We start from the raw sequence: 26,678 nt of genomic DNA on the forward strand, positions 1-26,678 counted from the left end.
TACGTTGGCATCAATTTCAAATAAATATACCTATATAATGCAGGCAAATGTTTTAGGCTGGGATTAAGTATGCCTCATAGACAGTAATTGTTTTAAATAATTTCATTGAATGGATGATGTTTAAAATCACCTTGACCCTTGCAAAACAAATGTCGACCTCAACTCCTGAAAGTATTAACTTTAAGGTCAGACACTTTATAAAGATGTTAAAATATTATATATACTTCACCGGCAAATGCGTCGTCGGAGTAAAGCCGAAAACAGTATAGACATTGGGCAGATTAATTTTAATGATAAAAATAAGATAAAATCAGTAAATACAAAATCAATAAACTCCAGTAAAGTCCAGTATGCTGAAATACTTTTAATTGCATACCAGCTAAATAACATTGTGTGCAAACTTATACATTTTTTTAAAAGTGTGTGCCGACTGTATGCTTGAATTTGCAGTAGGATTTTCAACAATACTTTCCTGTTATAGCAAAGCACACAGGGGATGAAGTGCGACAGATGCAAGCCTGGTTTCTTCCACCTTAATGTTGAGGAAGAAGGAGGTTGCATACCTTGCTTCTGCATGGGACTCACCCGTCAATGTACCTCAGCATCGTATCAGAGGAACAAGGTGCGTACTTTTGTAAAATGGTTAACCTGTTGTTGGGAAATGTAATGCTTTTTTAGTTAGTGTAACAATAGTTTTTGGGGTAAATTTCGGACCATGCAGTTTCCAAATACGGTCTATTTTGGGATACTTTTAGAGATATTTTAGTTAAATCCGTATTTTTAGTTAAAACAAAGATAGTTGATAAATTGGTGAATAACTATGGGTATAATTTACATTTAATCGAATATTTAAAAGATAATTAATTAGACATAGTCGTAAAATGTTAGACCTTTGTAAGTACAATTACGTCTCCTTTTGTTTATTGAACTCACAATGCTGTTTGTTAAGTCAAAATATTATGTCAGTATTTGTTTTTCCTGCTATTGTGTATAAGTTTCTTCTTGTGACTATAGGCTGTATTTTTTGGTAATTTAAAGAGTCTTTAAGAATAGCTTTTTTAATAGGGAATTTATTAGGGTTAAATGAATTTAAATGTAACAGATTGCTTAATAATAATTGTTATAATAAACTGATTTTCAAATATCATTTTACTTAATATTCCTGATGTCTGCTTTAAACAGAACAAAGTTTATCAAAAGTCGCAAATAAAAACAGCTTTCAACTTTCGCAAAGTCTAAATTGATTTTTCAATTAAATTCTGACCATTATTTTAGTTCTCTGTTGTGAATATTTCGAAAATCCACAAACCATTTTTCAGTTGAATTCTGATTTCTAATTTAAAGCCTAGCCACCATTGTAGCTGTCTCTTAGAAATAGATCAAAACTCAAAAACACTTTATATTTCTCCAGGTTACTTCTGATTTCCGCGAAGACGACGGTGGTTTCTCACTGACCAACAAACAGGTCACTGTTGACGTCACAAGCGGCTTCGAGGTGCTGAACGGGGGTCGGTCACTTTCTCACCCCTCCATGGACTCCCTACAACCTGGCGTCACATTCTTTTGGAAGCTGCCTGAAGAATACCTTGGAGATAAAGTAAGTGGTAGAGTTACATAATTAGACTCAGTATTATTAATTATTGGAATACTAATTGAGCAATGCCTTGGGGATAAGGTAGGTGTTCTCTGACTTACAAAAGTTGTACTGATTGAGTCTGATCATTGTAATAATGCTTCAATACACCTTGGAGATGAGGTAGGTTTTTGAGTTACATAAGTTGGACTGTGTCTTATATATCGTTAGAATACTACTTTAAAAATATACTTGGAGACAAAATTGGTGTTGTTTGAGTTACTCGCGTAAGACTGAGTCTTAGCAATCGTTAGAATAATACTTGAGGAATACCTTGAAGATAAAGTAGGTGTTAGAGTTACTTAAGAATAATTTGCTTAAAAATTCGCAGAAATACCAGCGAGAAACTTACGAGACCCTAATTTTTGTTAAGTTGATATCAATCAATCATTACAACATTGTCTGTTATGATGTAAGGTCTGTGTTATGAAATGTCTTTTTTACAACACGTTTAATTGATACAGGTAAAGAGAGTTTTTTGTTGTTTCCAATGGTTGCAAAAAATAAGAGATAAGGGTAAAATTTGAAACAGGTATAAAAAAAGAATTAGGTATTATAAGTATAAAATTTGGGCCATAAACTTATGTTTTTCTTTATACGTTACTAAAAAAAATCCTGGTCGGAGGTTATTCATTTTTGATTGGGGATTTCACTATTATTTTCTTAAAAGTGGTTTTAGTTACTTTCATGAAAAGCAATTATTGTAATTTTACCTAAGTAGCTCAGTTACTTTTTTGTGATATATCTACCTTATGCCACTTTTGCCCTTATCTAATTCGCCGTAATTGCGCAATTACATAAATTTCGCTAAACGTTGGCGCCTTTTCTAATGGTTTTCACTAATTGTTTCCCACCGGCGGTATTACCAGTTTAGCATTCCGATAATGGTCCGGCGTGTTTAAGTTCACGATGAGCGCCCAATTTTCACATCCTGAGTAAATTTGTTCTTTCACGGACTTTTGCTTTGTAGCATATGATTCAGTAGGAACAGATAAAGTTGGAATCACGCGTCTGTAGGATTGTTCCTTCATTTACAAGAAAGCTGGGTTTTTTAGAGAGCATCACTTTGTGAAATAAGATTTAAATATGCCATAAACACTGTTAATATATATATGTTTAACTTAATAAGACACCTACTGCTTCAAAAAAGCTAAAATAACCCTTTTAAGTTTAAAAAGTCCCAAAAACTAAAACTTTGGCAACAACCACTTGGCTTAATCTTGTCTGCATTGGTTTAAGTTGACTTAACTTGAGTCTCTAACTTGAGTCCCTCAAAGCAAATATTGTGGTCCTTAGCCAAGTGGCATTACCTGAATTAAGTTTTCAGGCAGGGCGACTTGACTTGAAATGTTTCTCTTCAGGCAACAATATATACTTGATTGTTTCGGCCGATGAACATAAGTGTTTATCGCCACGTCACTTGACTCGACTAGTTTAGACAAAAGGCTTGACTTCAATTCGTTAGGTAAATTACAGTAGTTTCATTTGATATAATTCCTTAAGGCAAAGTGCCTTAACTGGAGTCGACTTGAATCCTTTGGACAAAAAGACTTGAATATTCCAGGTGTAATGACTAATGAGACTTAATTTAAAATTTATATAAACAAAATATTATATATATTTTTAGATCGTGTCTTACGGCGGTCGACTTGAGTACACTGTGAGCTACACTAGTTCAGGGGGAATCCCCGTGAACGAGCCTGACGTAGTGCTGATGGGGAATGACATCATACTTTTCTCGAGCATCTCTGGAGAGGTTCAACCCAACAGCAACACACAGAGACTAACAGTGTTCCGCGAGGTAGTTACCCTTAGGTTTTTGTTCACAAACCTAATATCTTAATTTTAAATGTCACTTTAAAAATATTTTTTTTAAATGTCACTTTAAAAATATTTTTTTTAAATGTCACTTAAAAATATTTTAAAGTGACATATTTAGAAGTAACTCCAGAACGTAATAACAAGTGTAAACCGGTATTCAATAATTAAATGTTTTTATTTTATTTTACATTGCTTTCTTTTAATTGCTACCAACTTGTATATGTGTTTGCATTGCTTTGTATATTTCTAAACTGAAGATGCCTTGTTTTGTGGCGAAATATATTTCTCTTTAAAGCTTATAGATGACTGACTTTGATTAAGACAGGAAAGTCTAAAGAATATTTGCCAATTAGTATGTGAAACCATAATATTGTATACTTAAGAACAACCTCTTTACTCAACAGGCGTACTGGCGAACAGCTGACCGGCAGCCAGCCACCAGGGAGCATCTCCTCATGGCTCTTGCAGACGTGGAGCAGATCCTCATCCGAGCAACTCACTCCTCGTCAACTCTAAGATCCACCATCTCGGATGTTTCTATGGAAACAGCTAGTGAGAACGCTCTCATGGCGGAACCGGCTTATGAGGTTGAACAATGCGAGTGTCCAGATGGATATGAGGGTCTTTCGTGTGAGGTAAGTCCTTTTTAAATTGTGGATTTTTCGGTGATAAATTGTGACATTTGTATTCTTTGTGTCGTTTATTTGTTTTAAATTTATATAAAAATTTGTTAAAATAAAAGCTTGATTTTTTATTTAATTTTATGTTAGTGAAATAATTTGTTGTGTTTATGTAGGGTAGGTTTTGCAAAATATTTTTTTTTTCTAGTTGATCTGGTTTATAATTGGAGTTTCTTATGATAAAGGTAGCACCAAAGGGATATCTGTGTAATGAATCGTGATTTCAAAAAGGCTCAGTAGTTGTAAGATCTCTGCAAAATCTTTTGGGCGGTGCCGTAAATCACGTCAACTCAACTATCAGTTTTAAAAAAAAGACTTGTGCTGTCCAGCAAGTATTTCTTCGAAGCTAATTTGTCTCATAAAAACAGGAACCGACCAAATAATACTAAACTAAGTGCTAAACTCCATTTTCAAGTTACTGATCAATATTCTTCTTTTAAGGATTGTGCTCCAGGTTATACGCGTTCAGGAGGCGGAACTTACCTTGGCTTGTGCCATTCGTGCCAATGTAACGGACGAGCTGACATTTGCGATACAGAAACGGGAGTTTGCATTGTAAGTAAATGTTAGGTTTCATGTTACCTTGGCAGTGTTGTATAAAATTCATTTTGAAATGAATAAAGTCCCTGCTAAGTCATTTGTAAAATAACTCAATCCCAAGTCGATCTTTTCAAGAATTAGTAAGTCAAGTCCAAGTCATCAGTTGACCAAGTCGATTTCCAGTCAAGGCAAGATAGACCTTTAAATTGGCAAACTTGTCCGATTATTATGATTGAACTAAAAACAACATTTAGAAATATAATCGTTTTACTGTCTTGAGATAAATAGCCTAATTTCATTATATAACGTTAAATAAAAACACTTAATTTTACACTTAATTTATTTTAAGTCATTTGACTGAATTACTTAAGTGAGTGATTTGTTTAAAATACTTTATTCAAGTCAAATAATTTCACCAAAAGTCAAGTTTGTAACAACTCATTTTATCGTATCTTCAAAATTTTACAACCGTAAGGTAAAATCATGTTTTTTGCTATTTTGTGTTCTAAATGCACTTTTTAGAACATCTCTTAATTTTTTATCAATCGCTTCGAATATCTCGTTATTCATTTTAAACATAGTGAAAAGGTACTTTCAATATGCTACCTACTACTCTATGGGCTTTAATATTTTTACTACTTTCCAAATGATTTAACTTTGGCGAAAACATTTCACCAATCCCATGTGTCGTCCTCATATCCCACCACTGAATTAAGTTAAAACTTCTTTGCACACAGGATTGCCAGGACAACACTTCAGGTGACCACTGCGAGCTTTGCGCCCCTGGGTACTACGGGAATCCCCGCAATGGGGACACCTGTAGACCCTGCTCGTGCCCCGGAACTGGAAGTAACAGGTGGGTCAAATACACGCTCAATGTTTTGTTAGTTTATATAAGTGGTGCGCGATACTTGGTACAGTCTAGGAATTATTAGAGCAAGTCAACTTCAATTCAAGTTATTGCTATACAAACAAACGTTAAACTATTAAAATGGAAAAACTTAAGTCAAGTCAAGTCATTCCGCCCAAAAACTCATATTAAGTCATTTGAAAACAGTTACTTATAGGGTGAACACAGGCCATTAAATACGTTTCTGAGTTGTAGTTAAAATTGAGATAAGATAAGTATGCTGTTAAGATGAAAACTTTGCAATATTCAAATAAAAGTTACGACACAAAGTTAACGACTTATTTATAGTTTGCAACTTTTTTTGTTTGTTGTGATGCTTGGTTAGGCGCAACAAAAATTTGCTGAACAAAATTGTCACCCTTTGCCAAAAGCCATAAAATACGGCCTAAAAGTTTTGTTCGTTATAAAAAGTTAAGCATTTAAATTGAAGTTATTAATAAGATTTTTATATAGATTGTTCAAGACTGTTTAAAACCAACGTTTTAACTTTTTAAACGCATTTTCTCCCTATTTGAAGTTAAAGCCTTTGTTCATTTTAACGTTGCTTTTAAAAAACTTTTTTAATTTTTGAAAAAATCCTACTCTTCTTATTTTTCGCCACGAAATTTAAAAAGAAATGCGTTATTAAGTTTTTCTTCGACGTATGAATACATCAACTTTATAAACAGCTTCAACATCCCAATATGCGGACTATAGCTTGGAACTTTCCGAAGCAGCTTTGTGCTATGTTAAACTTTACTTGTTGTTTAGTTTTTCTTCGACTTGCAAAAACAATAGCATTTTAAACAGCTCGTAACATTCCAATATGCCTGTGCGGATACTTTACACAGCAGTATATGTTAAAGTCTACACTTTGTTTAGTTTTTCTTCGACTTGCGAGTACAACAGTGCTGCCAACACCTTGACTTGTACCGACTGTGAAGAGGGCTACACTGGGCTCAGGTGCGAGAATTGTGACACTGGCTACCAAGGCAACCCCACTGCGCCGGGCGGAAGCTGCGTAAAGATTGGTAAGATAGTTTTTTTTATAAAACCAGACGGTTTTCCAAAAAAATAAGGTTGACCGAAAAATAGGCCTAAATTCTTATTGAGGTTTTTTGAGTCTCTGAAATAGGGTTTTTTTAACACGACATTTCGAATATTTTATTCTAATACCTGATAGTTTGGGCAAAATTGATAGCCTTTTTATTTGATGGTTTATCACCGAGACCATACAAATAAAATGGCTAAAATATGGAAATTAAGAAGTAAGTGAGCTTAAACTTTTTGTGGAGTAAAAATTATAACGATTTTTTAATTATCTTAGTGGAGGGAAGTGTTTCTTTGATAAGTATACAAACGCAATAGCAATATATTACGATTCTATTTTTACAACGGAGTGTAACCACGCTGTATCATTTCGCATTGGCGATTTATTAATAGTTTATATTTTAGTAGATTTTAACCAAACCAATTTCTTTCTTCCTTGTTTCAGTTCGTCCGCCCACCGTACGACCAGGGGATGTCCCGCAAGTGAGAGTGGACCCCAAAAGTGTGAACGCTGAACCCGGAAGTAACGTCATACTCAGGTCGGTTGCTTGGTGATTTACTCAAGTACTTTGCTTTTAAACTTCGTCGTTTTCAGGCGTCACATTTAGAGTTAATTTCATTTGTATTTCGATTACCTCAAAAAGCGCCTTTAAAATCTTTCAATGCCTATGAAATTCTATTGTTTTCTAAATGTCAAATTTTTGCTACTGTGTAATGTTTCAAACAACAAAAGTAATCCTATTCATTATTTAAAACCCATTATTTTTATATAAATTAATTTATTTCCTAAAAATGTTGGTCAACCATGTGCAGTAAAACCAGTTTTTTACAAGTATTTGTTATTGTTAACAATTTTTTTACAAGTATTTGATTTTCTGGTATATTCAAAATATCCCAATGATTAAAATGATCCAGGTGATCTAGCTTCGGATCATTAAAAACTTTTACATTTTTGTAAATCGTCCAATTATTTTATCCATTAAGAATATTTGTCAAGTGTCAACCATGTGTAGTAATTTTACCTTTTTTTGATAATAATGAATTGTAAATCCATAAGGGTCGAGTAAATTTTATTGTTTTTTTAATAAAAACAAGTGAACAAATTTTGGATTCAAAGCCCTTACATCTTTTAAGTCTTCAAATGAATTTATTCCTCAAAATATATGGCAACCCTATTAACCTGATATTTTGTTATTTTAACTGCTCTCACTATCGGTACTTTCCCAGGTGCATCGTGGACTCCGACAATCGGGTAAGAGTGTCCTGGCGCCGCCCGGGGAATTCCCTGCCCCGTGGGGCTGTGCTGTCGGACGGTGGCCGGACCCTGACCCTGAACAGCCTCACAAGCGGAGGGGTTGGAACTTACCGTTGTGAAGCTGCTAATCGATACGGAACCGGTTCTGATTCTGCGGTCATCACACTTGCACGTAGGTGTTGTAGTATGCCAGGAAATAAATAGGAGGTGGCTATTTGCCCGTGATTGTACATTAATTTGTGTTCAGGTTGTGGTATATATAAATTTAGTTTACTGAGTTTTTCATTATTTTTATGATTTATTCCCCAGTCTATTTCAAATAATTTGCTAGCCGGGTAAATAGCTTCCGGAAGTGCCTAATCGATACGGAAAGGGCAGTGATACTGCGGTCGTCACACTTGCACGTAGGTGTTGTAGCATGCGAGGAAATAAATAGAAAGTAGCTATTTGCCCGGATCGCTAAAGTACATCTATTTGTAATTGTACAATGTACATTGATTAGGGTTCGGGCTGGGCGTAGCGTCTGGGTTCTGGTTATAATGGTATTAAATGAACTTTCCAGTTTGGCATAATTTCGATGATTTATTTCCATTTTTTTTAAGTTACTTTGTAACCAGGTAAATAGCATCAGGTTATTTTTATTGGCTATTTGCGAAACTATTTCACATAACGCTAAAAAAAGTGTTTTATAGTTGTGAAAATAGCCATAGTTGTATTTACGGTTTGGGAGACCGTTTTGGGTCATATAAACACCTTAAAATTAGGTACACTATGCACGGATCTGTAATGTAGCTTAATTATAAATTTCAAAGCCAAAAAGGTCGAGTAGATCGACAGCATCTTCGATACAAATCATCTTCAGTTAGTGTGACTGAAAAGCAAATCAAAGCTTCACTTATAAAAGGCAGGACGCAATTGTTATCATCAGAGTTTTTACAGTTGGAGCCTTTAGGTGTTGAATAGGTAGAGCGGTGTAGATAAGGTGTCGACATCCACCTTAAAATTACATTTTGTTTAGTTTTGACAAGGTTTTAAAAGTGAATGTTTAGGATTATATCTCAAGACTTATAATAATTAATGTTTTTTGTTGCTAAGCCTTTTTGTTCTCAACCTCGTTGTTATTACGTCAGGCCCACAGCCGATGATCCAGGTCAAGGTTGAGGAACCACGAAGCGTGACGGCGCAAGTCGGTTCTGACGTTTCATTTGTTTGCAACGCAATCAGCAGCAATAATGTGAGGAACTCTTGTTTATTAACTGAAATAGTTTCTTTTATTAGATGTTGTGTTAATAGGTTAAATACTAAACAAAAGTGATAAGGAAAATATTTTGGGTGTTAATCAGTATATGTCAATGTTGTAATGACAAGTCAATGACTTCACTGAAGTGCCCTTAAGTCACTATTTTTAAACGACCTGACTTGACTTAAGTCGTTTCGGTAAAATGTCTGACTTAAGTCTCTTGGACAAATCACCTGGAAATTATTCTTTGATTCAAATGGCTTGGGTTAAAGTTAAATGTTTTCATTGAACATTTTTGTAAATATCGGCTATTTTATGTCATTGTTACACGTAAAAAAATTAGCTTTCTGTATGTTGGGAATCCTTTATTTAAATTATTGTTCATAACACAGACGATTTTACCTACTTTAATAGTTTAACTTTTATTTTGATTTAAGTTGATGTAGAACAAAGTTATTTTACAAATGACTTGACTGGGAATAAAGTCATTTCAAAATGATTTTTTTACAGCACTGACATGTGTTTGTTAAACTTATTTATCATGACAGTATCGGTTTTTGCAATAAAGTATATTATTTCAAAATTATTTTTCTGTAGTTAAAAGCATTTTATTGACAAAAGTATTTTGACTGTTTAGAACTGTGAAACGTATTAGGGTACCTATTTCTAACGATGAATAACTAATCATTTAGAAGATTTTTTATTAAATTTCTATAGATACCATGTTTAGCAATCAAAATTACGTCATTTTTTGAACATATCTATAATACATATTATCAGTTGAAAAATAGATAAGCCATTAATCGACCATAACCTCCCCAGATGCCTTTCGTTCGAGCCTGGCACAAACGCGGTGGTCGTCTGCCGTCACGGGCCACTGATTTCCGTGGAATCCTGACGTTACGTGACGTCCAGCTAACCGACTCTGGATCTTACGTTTGTACCGGCTCCAACTTCTACGGCATCAGCCAGGACTCGGCCGTTCTCAAGGTCACCCAAGGTTAGTCGGCCCCGGGGTGAGCATGACCCTTTACCCCCACCACCCCTTACCCCCTTAATCGCGCTATTTTGTCTGCCCTGAGCGCGCTTTGTGTGCCGTATACCTGTATTTTTCTGGTTGTTTTTTGTGTTTGCTGCGTTTTTTGGCGTTTTTTTGAGTTATTTTACCGAAGGGCCGCTGTTTGATGATTATATTTGCATATTTTATTGTGCGGATGAAAAGGGGATAAAAACCGCGCCGATTGGACACTTCTAGCCAAGTTTGGGCTTTCAACTAATTTAAACCACAACTTTTTATCCAAATTTTGGTTCAAATTTTCGGTTTATTTGTGGTATTTTGGTTTTTAATTTTTAAATTTATGGTTCAACCTCGAAATTTTAGTACCTAAAAAAGAAGACTTATTTTTGTATTTAAACACTTCTGTTTTATAAAAGCGAAAATTGGCGTTTAATATCTATTAGGTTTTGAAAGAACTTTTGTTTGAATCACAAAATAATTTAGTGAAAATTTATGAAAATAGTCTTTGATGGCAAATTCATTTTTCATTTTCAAAATCGTTTTTCACCAATCCTTACAAACTTACGTTCACCGAATAGTTGCCTTTCTGCATCCAAATACTTCCGTGTTGCGTTAAAAAGCCTTGAGTTCGTCGTGTTTATTTGCTTCTTGTTTTTGTTTATTAATCCAGTCGCGTTTTTGTTTAGCAGAAAAACTCACCGTAGATATTTGAATTTGTAATGTAAAGTACCACTTAATTTCCATGTATTTTATTTGTGATAATGCCATTCGCTAAGCAACCGTATATTCTTGCAGTTTTGTTTTTATCGAACCTTCCGTATTTAGCTTTGCATGAAAGTTTTCAGTTATACCGCTGCAGTATTATTACAAAACAAGCTCAAATTTGCGGAATATAGAAAGAAATAAAAAAAATGCTCCACAAATAAAAAAATAATTAAATATAAATTGCTCCCCCCCCAAAAAGAAAAATAAATTAGTCCATTTTATATATGTTTTACTACTTAAAACTTTGGAGTATATTTCCCGATTTATTTTCTCATTCCGCAAATTACAGCATCCCGTTCGACGTTTCTCGTTTTCCAATCAGCATAAACGCCGTGTTTTAGCAATTTTAGCAGCCGTCGCTTTTGCTTGCTTTGCACTAGTATTATCCGCATTATTACATTGCATTGTAGCATGTCACTAACAGCACGCAGCACCTTCACACACAGCTTGCATGCACATGAGCCGTCTACACAGTAGCACTGTACGTTGTGGCCAAGCTAAACCAGCAATCAAGCGAAATTCGGGCGCAATTCCCGACGTAGAGCCGCTCCTAATTTGCAGCTGAACTGGCAAAATAAAGCGCATGTACCGCTGCTTTTTATCCAGGAAAACGCTAAAGTTTGGAAAGCAAGCTTGGCGCCTGTAATTTTGGCGACCATTTTAAAATCTGATGTTTTTTTTAATTTTGTTAACTTTTTCTTTTTAACTTTTTAAAAAAGATTCTGACAGCAGCCTGAAATATAAAACAGAATAAACAATTGATGCTTAGGTTCGTTATGGAGTATATAAAACTGGTGCTGTCTATAGCAAGGATTTGAAACGAAATGGCAAAAGTTCTAACAGCGATAACACGCCGAACAACTAAAACCCATTTTAATCGGTGTATTTTAATTTAATTCCGTGAAACTAAATAACGCCAAGGGCAGTTGTGCTGGCTTTTGCCCACTAAACCCTGCCTAGGCTCTAACAAAAGCGGCTGACTAAGGTGAAATCTTCAGCTACTAATAAATGCCAAGTTAAGTGACATAAGTGAGCTTAAGTTCTTGACTTAAGTCATTACAACACTCCTAAATGCAGACCCGATATCATTTATGCATACGTTTACGTACGAATCATCCATGGCATTAATAAGGTGGTTCTAACAATTTGGAAACTGAAAAGATATATCAATAATAATGAGGTTTTGCTTGAAAATGAAACGATAAGGCTGGTAACTGAAGCCACGTATTTAAAAAAAAAATACACTTTTTAAATGAAAAGTTGCAAAAATAATCAGAAAATCGAAATTTAATACATTAACTGCCTTGGAATTAGGCTTCATGATGTTTTCCATTTTCAATTTCTCATATCCGCAATTTAGTGTACAAAGCCTACAAACTTTATATATCATTATTTACCTGGCTGCTCCATGTTTCTCGGTGCGTCTTGTCTGGCAAAACAGCTATTAACTTATGCAATAATTTGCGCCCGCATTCATAACCACGCCTATCGTATCGTCCACGTCCGCTATTAAACGTCCATTGTTGCTGCTTTCCTTGATATGCAACGCTTATCTTATTCGGCCATTTATACTGGCGGTGCTAATTTACGGTAACGGAAATGTGAAATCGCGTTTCACAGGAAATAAAGAATTAGGACCGAAAAAATTGGTTTTTGGGTGTTTTTTTTAACTCAAAAACATGTTGGGTGTTTATGAAGTTTGTTAAATTCGAAGTGGCTTGCTTAAATTCTATTTCCGTTTCCGCATATTGGCGTTCCCGCTTTCCGCTTAATTTCGCTTCCGTTTTTTCGTGTAACCCGCAGTAATGATGTGCCAAAAAACGCCGCCCGCTTTTTAAGCTCGCAAAATAAACAAAATAAACGCCCCTGGCAAAAAAACATGACTGGTGACCGTTTTTGCGAATCAATAAAAAAAAATGGCCTCCGGCGAAAAGGTTCTCTAAACAGCTCATCCGGTAGATGGCGAACGTAAACCCATTGTATAAACTTTAAAGTATTTTTTCGGCGCAATATTAGCAAAGGTTGATTCAATTTTGCAAATGAAGACCCTGCTTAATAAAAAAAATGTTTTCTCTAAACAAACTTATAATATTTTACCTTTGACAGCTGTGTTTGGAGTACGTTTTCGACCAGACTTATACCTTGCAACCCAGTTTTATAGATTAACGAAAATGTTGGTCCATTTTTCTAAAAATGGTGTTTCCAATTTCTCATCAAGACTCAAATAGTCCTTCATAGAACCCCTAATACTATTCCACGTACCCCCTAAGAGTTCACGCGCCCCAGTTTAACAACCCCTAACTTAACTAGTTCGCTTACCTCACACCTTTCATCCAGTCCCAATCAATTTTTGAAATCCTTTTTGCTTTTTTTCCATATAAAACACCTAAGAACATTATAAGGCCGTTGAACCTCCAGGTGTTTGTAAGTAGTCATTTTAAACCAGGGGTTCTTAAACTGGGGTCCATGGACCCCTTGGGGGTCCGTGAACTAGTTTTAGGGGGTCCATAAAAGCCTAATTGAAATATTAGTGTATACTAATAAAGTAATTAATTTATAAAAAAACAAACAATTTAAATAAAAACTAAACGGGTTCTCACTGAATGTATTTAGAATTAATTTCACTTTCCCATTTTTGAACCGAAATCAGCAAACTTATGAAGTTTATTTGTACTGTGACGTCAATTTATGACGTCATTTTTGAAAAAGTTTAAGAACCCCTGTTTTAAACATTCGACAAAAACCTAGACCCCTTTAAAATCCAGTTCGAAGTCCTTCACGTCAAAAACCAGGGGCCAAATCGTAATAGTTTTATCCAAAGCAAGGTACAAGAAACTTAACCCTTTTGGAACCAGCCGGTTTAGCTTGACCTACAACTTTCCTGTTGAAAGGGTCGCTTCCTTCAAGACGGTTACTTCATTTTGTGTGTGTAGAAACTTTTTGCATGTCAACTACTTATAGGTAAGTCCTTTGCATTTCCCTGTTGTTTCCCATTTGTCGCTCGGGCACCTTTTAACATCACAACGCTTCAGGCGACCCCTCCCCCATTTCGGTCGTGGTCACTCCCAACAACCAGAGCGTCATGAAGGGCGATGACGTCATCTTTTACTGCAGCGCCGACGGAACACCCACCCCCCAGGTTCAGTGGCACAGAGGTAAGTGCTCAGTCGTTTAAACCTGCCTTGGTTTTGAATGATGCAGCAGTCATTGTGACGTCATAATTGGCTTGGATGTAATATTGCGGTAAGGCAAAAAATAATAAAGCTATTACTCAACTTTTGTTTTGAAAGATGCATTAGTTATTGTGACGTCATAATTAGCATATTTTTAGTATGAAGCAGTGACACAACAGTTTTATGCCAGTGATGTTACCGCCGGTTACAGTTTTTGGTAGTTTTGTGATTGTAGGTCATACTTTTAATATATTTGTGAACGCCGAGCATTTTAAATAGGCAATTCGCTAAGCAGTCAGCTGCAACTGTCTTCAGTAATTTAGACTGACACAAGAAAATGATTAACGACTTTAATGTAAAAACATAATGCAAGCATAGCAATAAAGAAACATGAAAGATACGCACACATATTTGTTTAAAAAATGTGATCTAGCTCTTCTGAAGCTGCTTTTTGACCAACCAGTACGGCTTGCATGATCGCAGACTCACCGAATCTGTAGAGTAATCATGCAAACAGGACAGGCTATAAAAATAACTAGCCAGCAGTTAAACAAACATCTTTAAATGCTTTTATTTCTTCTCCAAAAGCCCCATACTTAGGCCAACAGGTAATGTGCATTTCATTAAATATCAAAACCTGTATTTGTTGTGCAGCGGATGGCCACCCTATGCAGGACAATGTTGAAGTGGTTGGTGAAATGTTGAGGATTCCTTCAGCTTCTATGGCCGACAAGGCGATGTACTACTGCACCGCTTCCAATGAACACGGGACAGCCGAAGCTACAGGAGCTCTGGAAGTGTTTGGTGAGTGGATTGTAGTTTCCATGTTGATAGGTGATTAAAACATCTACTTCCTTCTAATAAGCGGTGCTTTTTTGGCCGTACGCTTTATTTATTTCTCAGAATCGCATTAGGACGCCAACCTCTTCCATGTGCATAATTTTATCTTCTTGAGTGTCTTCCTCTTCCTTTCTCTCACTATTTCCTCCTTAATTCTCCTGCGCATCTCCTGCTCTTTTCTCCTACTCCTCTCAAGATGTTCCTCTTCGCTGATCTTGTACATCTTCTTTCCCTTGAAGCAAAAAAAAATGATACTTTAATTTAAGATACCGTTGTTACTCCGTAAAATTGAAATCCCTGCAACGTCCCTGGAAGCCAATTATTTCGTATTACTTTAAAACTCAGCCACTAATGTATTGGTTTTGTACACAGGCACGCGTTTGGGTTTTAAGAAACGGAAAACTATGTTAGTATATGACGCACGCAAAAACTATGTAGATCCAACTCTTTTCATATAGATCCTCAGCCTAACTTTACTTGAAAATATATAACCTGTTTAAAATAAATTATTGGGAACGTTCACAAAATGCTTCCTACTTCTGTATGGGTATATTTTACTACGTCTACAACATAGATCCTTAATATATTGGAAACTTTCACAAAATGAAACTGCTTCCATATGGGCTTTGAACTTTTTTTTACGACTAACTATAACCTCAAAACATTATCTTAATATTAATTTGAAACATTAATAAGTTTGAGAAAACCACTGAACTAGAACCTCAAGCCATAATTTTTTCAATTTAAATAGTAAAAATTTCTACCTAAAAGTCATTTTAAATTAATTATCGGTGCTTCCCCGCAGATGGCCTCCCGCCAAGCGTGACCGTGTTGACCCCGGAAGTGACGCTGACAATCGGGGAGAGCGGGGTTCTCAACTGCAGCGCTGTGGGTGAGCCCCAACCCGAGTTCTCGTGGCAAAAGAGGGGTCGCATGTTACCCCCCAACGTAAGTGTGAACGAATTAATGACCGGTACAACTTTTGAAAAATTGAACATTTAAAAGCACGTTTTTTGTGATTGTTAATGATAACTCGTGTTGCCCTAAACTTGTATATTAAAAGTTAAGTTTTTGCGTCCGTACTTTGTTAAAAATTATTTTTAACTGACTTAAGAAGTCATAAAAAGACGTTTTTTGCAACCTGAAAACTTATGTGTTCAACAACTACGATATAGTCCTTCTGAAGTCGCTTTTTGACCAACCATCACGGCTGACGTATCATAGACTAACCATGTATTTTTGCAACCTGTGCTTACATTGACACATCGAATAGTTAGTTTAAAACTGCATACTTTAGACCATTTTGGTGGTATATTATTTGACAAACCCTTTATAAAACAAACAATTGATCGCTTGCATAAAAATGATGGTAAAGCACATGCATGGCGCCCCAAAACAATTCAATTTCAACCGAAATGTCGCTAAACCTGTTGAAAAAACGTGTGATATATTTGACGCAGACATTTGAAGAAGGCGGTGTCCTTCGTATTGAGTCAGCGGTCACAAATAATGACGGAATCTACCAATGCACTGCTGGAAATGCATTCGGGATCGACAACGGATTCATTCACGTCAACATAGTTCCACAAGGTGAGTCGTTGTTTTTTTACCACTTCGAGATATTTGTGTTCGGTTAGAATGGATCAGGGATTCTTAAACTGGGGTCCATAGACCCTTTGGGGGTCCGTGAACTAGTTTTAGGGGGTCCATGAAGGCCTAATTAAAAAACTAGTGTATACTTAAGTAATTAATTTTTAAAAGAAAAAACTTTAATTAAGAATTAAACGATTTTGCACTGAATGTATAGTTAGATTCCATTTAACTTTTCCATTTTACGGACCGAAATAAACAGAGTTATGAAGTCTATTTGTATTGTGAAGTCATTTATAATTATTTTTTGCCTACCGGGGTCTATGCAAAGCAAAAAAACATTTTAGGGGTCCCCGGTAAAAACAGTTTAGGAACCCCTGGAATAGATTAAGCGATGTAGATGCTGGTTTGGTCACAGATGTTAACTGTAGAATGTATATTACCTTCAGAATGAGATTTAGATCTATCCTCGTATATCGATGATAAAAACGTAACCAGAAAACTAATAGCAAAATCTACACAGATATTTCAGCAAGTTTTTGTGTTATGTTATTTTCTAAATATTTCTACGCTAATGTAAGAAAGAGTCAGTAAGTTGTCACCAAAATGCCAGTGTTTGAAACCGAAAAAAGGCCCCCATATTTTTCTTTTTTTTGAAAATGCAACACTTTTCATTATTACCGTGTTTTCAATTGTTACGTCACAGTGCCCGCCGAGAAGCCGATCTGTCGCACCGAGCCTGCTCAAGTGACCGCCTACGTAGGTACGAACAGCACTTCAATCTGTCACATAGGAGGGAATCCCCCTCCAAAGATAACGTGGGAACGAGCAGACGGGATTCCCCTGGACTCGAACATTGTGGTAAGCGCACAAAGTGGATTTTTATGATTTTAACTAAAATGTCGTATTGGCCGTTTGTTTAACACATAACGTAATTGGAGAATAGTAGTTAACGCCGACTGTAGTAGTTCACATGGTTGGTTTATTAAGATTGGTTCTGAGTAATTTCTCTCGCAAATTTAAGGAAATTGCGAAAGCAAGCACATGGTTCATATTAATTAAATTGGAATTGATTTTTGCAATAGACTTTGTTCACTAAAAAAACAATTGAGAAAATTTGTAAAGCTTCGCTGTTTTACTTTGAGTCGTTGCGAAAAATTGTCAAGCAGCGAAAGCTTATACGACCCAAATCCTATCCACTAAAATGTTGTAAACCAGGGGTTCTTAAACTTTTTTGAGTGCGACCCAAATCTGAGTTTTATGAGCATCTCACGACCCAAGCCTTAAACATCAAAAAATGTATTTTTTCTGATATGCATGAAATAAAAAAGACACAGACAACCAGATATAGTAACCTACACAGTTCTATGAAACAATGATTGATTACAAACAAATGATTGATTTATTTTAGTGTGATTGGTGAAACTGATTTTTTTCCTTAGTAATATCAGCGTGGCTTGTTTGGTAACTAAAGGTTTACACAGTCTTAGCAGCTACTGTAGCTGGCTGCGATAAAACTGCTATTTTTAAAATACATATTATAGCAAAAATCTACAAATATCTCCGACTTACATCCAGGTATTTAAAATCCATTTTTAAATTTGCTTCCAGGTGCATGGCAACAAGCTAACGATAGTGAACGTTGTAAAATCGAACGCTGGAGTTTACTTCTGTGTGGCTGCCAACGATGGAGGGGTTACCAAGAGTAAAATGACACTCCAGGTCGTCAAGAAGGATTTGCCAAATGTGAGTTTAAACATATCATTTTTTTTTCGCCCTGCTTAAGTTTTATACGCGCTGTAAAGACTACTAAGTAGTGACTTCATCGTTTATCGTATTGATCGTTTATCGTATTGGCGTTTTTTACGTGCCTGTGGCGTATCCTTTATATAAATTAGTTACGTTATGACAAAAAAAAAATGCAGACGATAGGCTAAAGAGAAAAATCGGCAAAAAAAAAAAAATGTATTAAAAAAACTTTTTCGATATGATAAAACCTATTTTGCTTTTGAATGTGATAAAAAACTCTTTTAAAGTGTGATAAATTTTTGTTTAAATATGATAAACTTTTACCTTTAAAATCTGATAAAACGTTTTTTTGAAGAGACGATCATGTTGTAAACACCGGAAACAATGTTAACAAGAAAAAACAGACAAAACAAACTGGCTGGATTCAAAGTTGCCTTGAAAAAGGTCTTATTTTGATGCAGATTTATATGTAACCTTATAATTGCCTCAGGTGCACATCGGACCAGCAAAGTACCAGCGGGTGTTTGCTGGTGAAAGTGCTCAGTTCTCTTGCAATACGAACGAATCAGACGCCGACATAACTTGGGTCAGAAATAACCAACAGCAGTTCACAGGTGAGAGAAGTTGGTTGGAAAATTAAAACTTTGTTGTCTGGCGGATTTATTTATGATTTTTGAAATATAATAAAATTGTGTTGAAAATTTGTTGGTTGTTGAAATATGTTAAAAAAACAGTCTGTTGGAATTTGTTGGTTCTGAATTGTAAAAATGGTAAAGATTGCTGAAATTTGATTTGTTGTTATTTTGCTGGTTGTTGTAATTGTTTAAGATTGTGTTTTAAAGAGTTTGTTTGGTGAAAAGTTTTTATCTTTTTAATATTTATATTGTTGAAATAGATTTTTGGTGCTTTCAGGAAAACTTTCGTTAATTTGCCTGTATTCCTATGGGTTAAAAACTCTAACAAATTGGCGTTTTTTTGCCTGGTCTTAGGTCATACGTCACTCACCGACAACAACCACGTGATCAAGTTTGGACCAATCACAGTGGCGGAGGCTGGCTACTACGTGTGCCTTGCCAGCAATGCTGTTGGACATCGCGAGGTCTCAGTATACCTCGAAGTTTTGCGTAAGTTATAAAGTTTTTTTAATACTATATTAGCAAGTTTTTCAATGATTGGTTAAATTTGTTATTCAAAATAACAATTGGCATTTTTTTCGATTGATTTCCACAAACTATTTTGTTTCAACAACCATAAGCATGGTTGTTGAAGTATGGTTTAAACTTTAGAGGCATTGTAAGGCTGCGTTCATATACACTTTGTTCTAGTTTTAATAAAATATTTACACAACTATAAGACGAGCATGTAAATACACAAACCCAATTTCGAGATCAACTATTAAATCTTTTTTTATCATACCCAATTTATATTTCAGTTGTAAAGAATATTAGAATAAAACTACAAAGTCCTTCAAAAACATCAGATTAAAATAAAACTGAGCACGTCGAACTCTAATTACTCCAGTTGGACACACAACACAACCTACAACAAACACAAAATGTTGATAAAACAGCTGTTTTACCATTTTACCTGACTTACAGAGCGTCCAATAGTGGAAGTTTTGCCAGCAAGGCTGATCACTCTTCGACAATCCGAACCAATCGTACTTACGTGCAAAGCAAGCGGAAAACCAAAGCCTTCGGTGATTTGGCAGCGATTGAACGCAACCAGAAACGGTATTTTGTGTTTTATTTTTATTATTTAAGGTTAAAATTTTTTAGAAATCTTGAGTCTTTATCATGTTTATCTAAGTGTTATAATAACTGCTAGCAAACAAATTTTTAATCGGTCTAATAATGCTAAACAGCACTTACAACTACTTGTAGTTGTATATTTTACTGATATAGTTAATTTTTACAGTCCCTGCGGCTTTTGACAAGGTTTTTGTGTTTCTTGAGCATAGGCGCCGAACTTTCAAAATTCCAGGGCGTTTTTTTGTTCAATCAGTACAAAATGCTTACTTATCACTTATCACACTTGCATTTATTTTTCCTATGAACTTATATTGCAAAAAACATGCCCGCATACCTTTATAGGTTATTATCTTTCCCAGGTTCGCCGCAAATGCTGACTCGCTACCGCCAGGGTTCCAATCTACTCGAGATTAAGAGTGCCCAGTTATCTGATGCGGGCGAGTACGCTTGCCTCGCCATTAATGAGGCGGGCGACTCGACAGTCAAAGTCGTCATCAAGGGTAAGAAAACATAATTCAATTTTTTTACTGTAAATTGAAAATTTTTTGCCATTTTCATGATTTTTTTTCTTATTTTCAAAGGGTGGAAAATTTGTAACAACTATTCTTTATTAAGGGTTCGAAAATACATAATTTATCATAGTCGGGTAGTGTTTTTGTTATACAGAAAATAAAACTGTTATAAACTCTTGTTTTATATATAGTTAACTTTTATTTTTCTTGCAAAACGTTTTTTTAGGAAACAATTATAAATTTGTCACTGTCATTAACCAAATTTCTTACTTTCAATAATTTTCATATTTAATATTCAATACACAAGCAAAGTCATCAATTGTGCAATGGAAGCGTGTTTTAATGGAGCCATGCTGTTTCTCAGTAATACTGTTTAAATAAAAAAGCCGTTTCGGGGACCCAAACATTATTTTTGACACAAACTAAACACTTTTTATGTAGCGTTGTAGGAATGTCAAAGATTAATTATAAAAGAATATAACATTTGAACGTTTCGAATTTCTCTTTATTCAGTTATAAGATGTTGAAAAATGGATAAAGAGGCTTTGATATTCATTCTACGTCTAACTACAACCTCCAGCTATTATCTTAAGATTTATTTGAAACTTTCTAAATGCTATCTACTTTTATATGCGCTTAAATATTCCTTCTACGTCTAACTTAAACCTCCAACAAATACGATTTAAAACTTGATGAAGCGTTACGCCTTTGTTCCTAACCCTTTGTTTCAGAAACTCAACTTTGCATCAAGTAAATCTCAAGCCTGAAAGCCGGCCAAGACCTTCGTCTATCGTCCGAACCGTCGCCTGTATTTGCGTGTTGCCAAAATTGCAGCCGGCATGACTTAATTTGTGCATGAAACTTGTCGCCTTCTCAATCGAATGGCAGGCTGCAATCGGCGCACTGGCACTGCAAACGCAACAAGCAGCACTTTTGTTTTAATTACCGGCTTAATTGCGCCGCTTTTTGCCCCGTACTAGTAATTAGGGTGTACCATACTTTGTGTTTTTTGTTCCTCTAGGTAACCCCCCTAATTTAACCCCATGTATGCGCAGTTCACGCTACAGCAGCTTACGAGGGTCCCAGGGTGACGGTAGAGTCCCAGGAAAAGAGGGTAACTGCGGGTGGGACCTTGCAACTCCACTGTGTGGCTTCTGGAACCCCAACACCTATGATTAAGTGGACCAAGGAAGGACAGGAATTGCCGGCAGGTTGGTACTTGTTGTGGGTTTACAGATAAAAAGTCAAAAAACGAAATTTGTAGATTTAATGACTCAAGCTGTTCTATATTCCATAATGAAACAGAAGGCGCCTTTTGAAAAGGCTTACAAAATCAAATACGTTCTTTTCAAGACCACGAATAGTTTAGCACCATTTTTTAGTTAATGCGACTTCGGTAGGCCAAGATCAAGCATTACCAAACTTTTTGATAAAGGATGGAATAACTGTAAGGCAGTTACCAGCGCGTGCTTGGTAATTGTTAGGTTTTATAATTGCAGACTGAATATAAAATTTTGTTTTTAACTCTATTAACTTGTTTTTCCTTAACTGAAGAATGCAGCAAAAACTGTACCAAGCTTTAATAAATTTGGACACCTTAAACTATAAAGGAATTCTTTCAATCTAAACGCGCATTTTTCGTATCTTTAATGTAAAAAAAGTTTTTGACGTACCTTTGTGTCGCCATTCCTGAAAAAACTTCTATGGCTTCTCTGCTTCATAACTTCTTTCCGTTTAATTTAACGTGTTGTGATGGTTACAGGAGCCGAGCAGAGCGACGGAGTCCTCCGGATTCCCAACTTCACTGATGAGGATTCGGGAAAGTACCTCTGCACTGCTTACAATGTTATGGGAAGGAGCCAGGAATATGTGCGAGTCGAGACACAATGTGAGCAAACCAGCTACTAGATTGTTGTACAAGATTTGTTCTACATCATTCTTGCATTTGAACTGTTTTTTACATTATAATTTTTTTTTAAGTTCACGACCATTTTGGATCATTTTAGGGTGATATCGGTCAAAAATTTTTTTTTTTACTTTTTATTAAAATTCACTTTTAATTTGCCGCTTCATTTGCGATTTATACTTAACTTGATATTTTTGCGAATAAAATAATTTTTAAATACAAAGTTTGGAACAACACCAGTTATGGTCATTACAGCCGTCAAGATTTCTCAAGTTTTTTTTTTAAGATTATTGAAAATAGGCTGTTGGGTCTTAAATATTCGATAAGATCTGTATACAAAGCAGTTGTTATTTCCACACAACATCGAAAACATGTTCGAAGAAAAACGATCACAACAATAATGTTAGATTATACGCGGTGCAAGATTTTGTCGGGATAATCTAGGCGTGAGATTAGCTAAGCGCTGTGCGCCCAAAAACATCAGGCTTAAATCAAAATTTCTCCTTACTTAGAAAAATTGATAAAGGATCTCGTGGGAAGATTACGCAGCATATTAACAAAGATGTTGTTGTGTTTGTATTTGTACAAGTTTGTAAAAGAGGTCATTTAGCTATAGTTTAAACAGATATATTTTTTAAATCGCAAGTTTTTAAATTTCGACCTAAAATTACATTTTGGTATCAAAACTAAAAATTGGTGACTTCAAAACTTCAGTAAAAATAAATTGCCGACTTCAAAATTAGTAAAAAATTCGTATGTCAAAGTAAAAAACAGAGTGAAACACAGGATAAGAATTTTTTTATAAAATTTAAATATTACTTTGCTATACATAAATGTATTCTGCTTTACTTATAGGAACTGACGATGCCAGTGTAGGCCAACATATATATATTCCTCAAAACCAGGACCGATTAAAAAAATTTGATGTTTTTTGATAATTTACATACAGCCTTCGAAAATTCAAATCTCAAAACATCTCACTTTTTATTCTCAGATCCCCCTTCGCTTGATATCGAGCCCTCGTCCACCATCCATCTGATAGAGTCCGAATCCATTACAATCAACTGCAAGTCAATTGGTGATACACAACCAGTCGCCTACACATGGACCAAAGTAAGTGAAAAGTTTCTAAAGCTAATCATACATACGTATTTTTATACGAGTAAGCGCGGAATTGTGTTAAAGATTTTCTTAAAATTGTAACTGAAATATATATTGGGGGGTTTGGCCTTCAACTTTAAATGATTTTCCTTCTGTAATTGTTTTTTGCAATATCTGTTGATAAATTTTGCGAATTCAAATAAGTGTAAGCTCAGTACACCTTTAGAATGCCGAACACATAAACCATTTTCAATCCAGTATATATGCTGCATTTTAGATAATAAAAAAATAGTTAAATGCAAACTACATGACAAAGCTAATGTCGTTAATTTTATAAAATCGATTAAAACACGTGGGTTCTTGTTTTCAGGACGTCGGTTCGTTTTCGACCTCTGTGTTGACCTCTGGCGCAATGTTACGCATCACTGGTTTCGTTCCCGATACCGACTCTGGCACTTACACTTGCACCGGGGTAAACGATGCTGGGCAAAGCACAAGAACTCTCACTATACTAAAAGCAGGTGAGACCTAAGTTAGAATAGCAAAGAAGGAATTTGTTGCAGGTAATGTATTGGGCGCTTGAACAAGCCGGCCTTAGTGAGTACCTAGAGAGCCTTCAATGGAATCAGTCGATCAATAATCAACCAAGCCAGGCTAGAAAAACAACTAGCCTGCAGTGAGTTTTGAACTTACGATCTCCGGTGAGCGATTCGAGAAACAACCATACGCCGATGCTTATTTATACCATATCCTTCATAAGCTTTAAATTCATCTACCTAACGAAGTATGGTGTTGTCCAAACGTTTCTATAGGTTTAATAAGGTATCGTGGACATTTTGTGCTTGTTTTTCATGGCAAAACTCAATATATTATTTATTTCCCGTGGATGATTACAGCGCCCCCAGTGGTCGAGGTACGGCATCCCAATGTCACCGTGACCTTGGGCGAGTCGGCGGTCTTCCATTGTGACGTAGTGAATGACGTCACAGACGTGAGTGTGAGCTGGGCGAGATTGGACGGAATGGATTTTGACGATACAAGGGTAAAAATTAAGTGTTTTTAATTACATATCTACAGGTGTATGCAATTTTGTGATATCAAATTATTTCTTAAACAAACATACCTGGTTTTAATAATCTTTCATTTCTGATAAATTTCGTTAATAAACTATTTTATAATAAACCTTACAATTTTTTTAAGTTTGGTACAATTTAATTACCTAATAATTTAACATTATTTTTATTCTTCTTATTTCTACCTTTACCGAGATAATCTTAGCAGAGTCTCGAAAATTGCATCAATTACGTTGTTTCTTCCTAACAAAATGGTTGCTAAATTTAGAATTAGATTTCAGTATTTGCTTTAGATATTTTCAACTTGTACAGTACTCAGGGTACAGAACATCAAATTTGTATATTTTTCCACTAGACAAAGGTGAACGACGAAGGTAGATTGAGCATCGATAACGTTCAACTTTCCGACGCAGCCGAGTACGAATGTGTAGCAACTAACCTTGCTGGTTCAGCCATAGCTTCTGCTGTGCTTATTGTACAAGGTGGGTTTGATTTTTATTTGTCAAGCGCTGCAGTCAAATATATTAAGCGTTTGTTAGGATTGAAGTTCATAGAAAAAACAATTAATTTAGTAAACAGATAAAAAAAAACCTAAGTTAGCTTTCATTTTTATTTATTATTTTCATGTTACATTTACGTTATTCTCAACGTTTTATATTTTTTGGATATTGCGTTGAGTTTTAGGTATTTTCTGAAAGTAATTTTTTGATAACGTTTATGCCAGCGTTTCAAATAGAAATTCTTACTTTCACGAAGATACGTTGTTTTAATATTAACCAAACAATTGTGAAATTCAAAATTACATGTTGCGAAAAATAAACTCGTAAATTCTTGTTTGTTCTAGCGCCCCCGGTGGTGACCTTGACGGTGGTGGGCAAGTCTGAAGGTGAGATTCTGGTGGAAGGAACCGGTTACCAGATTTCGTGCCAGGCAGGGGGAATACCCGAACCAACAGTTACTCTGACCAAGGTAAGACCTCACCTCCAAGATGAAGATATTGAAGTATCCGTTTTTTTGTGTTTTTTTTTATTTTTTATTTTTTTTTACCGTTTTCTAATTTAAGGTTTACAAAAAAAATATTTTTTTGCTTGATTTATTTTAGTTTTTACCTTTATATCTGTAAGCAACTTTAAATTATTTTTTTACTTACTTTGATTTAATTTTATTCAAAAGTACCCCTTTTTATAATTTGCCATTAACAATTACAAATTGTGTTGCCTTAACGGCTTTGTGGTTATTTGTGAAAAATCTCAGGGATATTCATTCTAAGGAATTTGGAACTTCGGGTAATTTTGGTTTTCTATTTACAGTTAATTCGCCAAATTAGATTGATACCTAAATATTTTTTTAAAAAAGCACGTAAATCAAAGATCTTGATTCGTCAAGCTCTGTCAAGTTAAGATATTTAAATAAAACTGAATCAATTTTAAGTTTTGGCAAAGTTGAAAATGTATCACAATTTTCTTTTAAGGATTTGTTCTACTAAAGTTAAAAAAGATGTTTTACTAATATTTATAAAATACGAGCAACAACATTTTTCCACCCTTAATTCAGGACAATGTCAACCTTACATTGGACGAAGGTGGAGTTCATACGATCGTTGGAACGAGGAACGATTCGGGGATTTACGTTTGTTCAGCTGTTAATTCTGTTGGTACAAGCCAGCAGCAGATTGAAGTCAGCATATACGGTGAACATAAAACTTTAATCCCTACCTTTAATAAACGTTAGGGTTAGAGGGTTTTTTTGCAATCAATGAAAGATGCACACACATATGTGTTCAATAACTGTTATCTAACCCCTTTGAAACTGCTTTTTGACCAACAATTACGCCTTACGTATCATTAGTACACCAAAAGCCATTCCAGAGAAAGTAATTCCTGGCGTTCTAAAAAAAAGAACAGATCATTTCACTCATTAGATTTTTGAGACAACTAGCACTAATTGTTAAAAATATTTTACCAAAAAGTAATGTGTAAAAAATTAAAATGAATGTTTAATTTTTTTTATTTTCAATAATATAAGATCGTGCACTTCCATTAGCCTTTGGTGAAGATCTAAACAACAAAACGAATTAGAATGTAAATGGCGA

General features: G+C 35.2%; 1 protein-coding gene across 1 annotated transcript in view; it reads left to right on the forward strand.

The window, feature by feature from the left end:
• The window catches only part of LOC146139172 (basement membrane-specific heparan sulfate proteoglycan core protein-like), an 86,166-nt gene that overhangs the window by 46,708 nt on the left and 12,780 nt on the right, over window positions 1–26,678 (forward strand). Inside the window, exons 27-55 of the mRNA XM_083391724.1 lie at window positions 482–622; window positions 1,412–1,597; window positions 3,261–3,434; window positions 3,859–4,089; window positions 4,576–4,689; window positions 5,412–5,530; window positions 6,446–6,594; window positions 7,059–7,152; window positions 7,841–8,040; window positions 8,999–9,102; window positions 9,931–10,108; window positions 13,924–14,046; window positions 14,719–14,868; window positions 15,710–15,852; window positions 16,365–16,494; window positions 17,201–17,355; window positions 18,106–18,240; window positions 18,734–18,857; window positions 19,233–19,367; window positions 19,842–19,976; window positions 20,354–20,494; window positions 21,562–21,717; window positions 22,269–22,394; window positions 23,407–23,525; window positions 23,884–24,034; window positions 24,410–24,555; window positions 24,942–25,068; window positions 25,431–25,555; window positions 26,141–26,276. Of these exons, the coding sequence (XP_083247850.1) occupies window positions 482–622; window positions 1,412–1,597; window positions 3,261–3,434; window positions 3,859–4,089; window positions 4,576–4,689; window positions 5,412–5,530; window positions 6,446–6,594; window positions 7,059–7,152; window positions 7,841–8,040; window positions 8,999–9,102; window positions 9,931–10,108; window positions 13,924–14,046; window positions 14,719–14,868; window positions 15,710–15,852; window positions 16,365–16,494; window positions 17,201–17,355; window positions 18,106–18,240; window positions 18,734–18,857; window positions 19,233–19,367; window positions 19,842–19,976; window positions 20,354–20,494; window positions 21,562–21,717; window positions 22,269–22,394; window positions 23,407–23,525; window positions 23,884–24,034; window positions 24,410–24,555; window positions 24,942–25,068; window positions 25,431–25,555; window positions 26,141–26,276 (4,147 nt within the window). The remainder of the gene's footprint in view (window positions 1–481; window positions 623–1,411; window positions 1,598–3,260; window positions 3,435–3,858; window positions 4,090–4,575; window positions 4,690–5,411; window positions 5,531–6,445; window positions 6,595–7,058; window positions 7,153–7,840; window positions 8,041–8,998; window positions 9,103–9,930; window positions 10,109–13,923; window positions 14,047–14,718; window positions 14,869–15,709; window positions 15,853–16,364; window positions 16,495–17,200; window positions 17,356–18,105; window positions 18,241–18,733; window positions 18,858–19,232; window positions 19,368–19,841; window positions 19,977–20,353; window positions 20,495–21,561; window positions 21,718–22,268; window positions 22,395–23,406; window positions 23,526–23,883; window positions 24,035–24,409; window positions 24,556–24,941; window positions 25,069–25,430; window positions 25,556–26,140; window positions 26,277–26,678) is intronic.

This window comes from Ascidiella aspersa, chromosome 6 (assembly GCF_963924565.1).
Source record: "Ascidiella aspersa chromosome 6, kaAscAspe10.2, whole genome shotgun sequence".
Lineage (NCBI taxonomy): Eukaryota > Metazoa > Chordata > Ascidiacea > Phlebobranchia > Ascidiidae > Ascidiella > Ascidiella aspersa.